The sequence below is a fragment of the Clupea harengus genome, chromosome 21 (genome assembly GCF_900700415.2).
Source record: "Clupea harengus chromosome 21, Ch_v2.0.2, whole genome shotgun sequence".
Classification (NCBI taxonomy): Eukaryota; Metazoa; Chordata; class Actinopteri; order Clupeiformes; family Clupeidae; genus Clupea; species Clupea harengus.
Genome location: NC_045172.1, coordinates 24765196 through 24767642, shown reverse-complemented (window position 1 = coordinate 24767642; position 2447 = coordinate 24765196). Strand labels below are relative to the sequence as shown.

Sequence of the window (2447 nt, the reverse complement as noted above, 5' to 3'; positions counted from 1 at the left end):
AAAAACACCACATACACACACACCCCACACACACAAACACAAACACACACACACTGATATTATGGTGAAGTTCTCTAAAAGATGGGTGTCAGGTGTTTGGGTAAAGACGCAATTACAGTGCTTGCCACAGGCACTGTTTTCCGTGGATACGCTCCTACACACACACACACACACACACACACACACACACACACACACACACACACGTACATGCACACAGTGTGGCACTGTTTTCCGTGGATACGCTCCTACACACACACACACACACACACGTACATGCACACAGAGCGTGGCACTGTTTTCCGTGGATACTCCTACACACACACACACACACACACACACACACACACACACACGTACATGCACACAGCGTGGCACTGTTTTCCGTGGATACGCTCCTACACACACACACACACTACTGGATCCAATCAATGAATTATGAACAGCAGAGGTGGAATATTGCCATCCAATGACCTTTAAAATGTCTTGAGGTGAAGATTGAATGGATGATGTGTGTACATGAGGAAGGTGTGTGTGTGTGTGTGTGGGGGGGGGGGGGGGGCGTGAGACCTCAGACTGGTGGGCGGGAACACAGCCTCCGACTGCAGGTCAAACACCTCAACAGAGAGCCGACGCGCACGCGACCCCACGGTCCCTCTCTACGGACTTACTTATTCACAGAAAAACGATCCCGAAGATTGCCGCGTGTGTAGAGCTCATTTATCACGCGACAGAGAGAAGGGGACCGGCTGCGCGAGTGCAGCTCAATTCAGTTTAGCTCTCGCTTGAGATGTTACCGAGCGCGCGCAGCATCGATCTCTGAGCCGTCTGCTCCGCGCGCAGACACCCTCTAGTGCCTCCCCTCGCGCCGTGCACGCAGATCGCTTCCCTCGCGCTCTGTCGCTGTTATACCTGGTTCTGTTTTGAAGTGCGCGGAATTGCAGTGAAGAAACTGTCCTTGCTCTCTCGCACGGTGTGTACGAACGGTCCCGTGTTTTCTCCGTAGACTTGCGAGGAGCGCACGGGGCATCGTGAAATAACCCAGGATCAAAAGTTTCCTGCACCTTCGCGGTTACGGGTGGTTGGTTGACTGAGCAGTAATCAACGGCGGAGCAGCGCGAGAAGGATTTTTAATTCTCAACTTCTAAACTCAACTTTATCAAATGTGATTCGGAGCTGCGCGTGATGGATTGGTGTCGGAGCCGCTACCTTCTCGCGCCAGCAGAGTGCGGAGAGCGGGGGGGCTGACGCCTCGCGACCCCGCCGAACGAGCGCTCGAGCGCAGACGGATTCCAGGTTACAGCGAGAGTCTGGAAGTTCAGACGTGGATGTTTTCTTTTTTCAGTTGAGTGGCTCGCGCGAGCGTCCCGGTTGTTTACCAGATGAAGGTGACATTTCCTCTAATGTTCCGGCTGCTCGTGCTGCTGCCCAGCGCACTCTTAACTGAACCGGACCGCTCCAATCAAGGTGAGCCCCATCCACACACTCCTGATCTGGGGATATACACTCACACACACACTCCAAGCGGGCCAGCCTCGAGTCTGCGGGAGGGAAAGAGCTGAGCTAAAAGAGTGGTTGATGTGTGTGTGTGTAGGTGTGTGTGTAGATGTGTGTTTAGGTGTGTGTTTCCACTGAGTAGTTGATGTGTGTGTGTGTAGGTGTGTGTTTCCACTCAGGGGTTGATGTGTGTGTGTGTGTAAGTGTGTGTAGGTGTGTGTGTGTGTAGGTGTGTGTAGGTGTGTGTGTGTGTAGGTGTGTGTTTCCACTGAGGAGTTGATGTGTGTGTGTGTAGGTGTGTGTTAAGGTGTGTGTGTTTACACTGAGGGGTTGAGGTGTGTGTGTGTGTTGGTGTGTGTTTCCACCCGATCCTACCTGGCTTATTTCTTTATAACACCTGTGCTAATGGAGTGATGATGAGGCTGTGTGTGTGTGCTGATCTGTCTGTGTGTGAGATGATCTGTGTGTGTGTGAGATAATCTGTGTGTGTGTGTTTCAATGATGAGGCTGTGTGTGTGTGTGTGTGTGTGTGTGTGTGTGTGTGTGTGTGTGTATGTGTGTGTGTGTGTGTGAGATGATCTGTGTGTGTGCAATGATCTGTCTGTGTGTGAGATGATGAGGCTGTGTGTGTGTGATGATCTGTCTGTGTGTGTGTGTGTGATTGTGTGTGTGTGTGAGATGATCTGTCTGTGTGTGTGTGAGATGATCTGTCTGTGTGTGTGATGATGAGGCTGTGTGTATGCCATGGTCTGTCTGTGTGTCCGATGATCTATTTGTTTGTGTATGTGTGTGTGTGTGTGTGTGTGTGTGTGTGTGTGTGTGTGTGTGTGTGTGGGTGTGTATGCTCACATGTCTTTTCTAACAGGAGTCCCCACCAGCACAAACAATAACACTCCTGAGCTGAGAATAACACACACTCCTGAGGATAGCACACACACTCCTGAGCTGAT

At 51.2% G+C, this 2447-nt stretch overlaps 1 protein-coding gene across 1 annotated transcript in view; it reads left to right on the top strand.

Moving 5' to 3' along the window:
* Positions 1-579: 579 nt before the first annotated feature.
* epha6 (eph receptor A6) overlaps positions 580-2447 on the top strand; it is a 47241-nt gene continuing 45373 nt past the window's right edge. Inside the window, exon 1 of the mRNA XM_042702865.1 lies at positions 580-1467. Coding sequence (XP_042558799.1) covers positions 1383-1467 — 85 coding nt within the window. The 5' untranslated portion in view covers positions 580-1382. The remainder of the gene's footprint in view (positions 1468-2447) is intronic.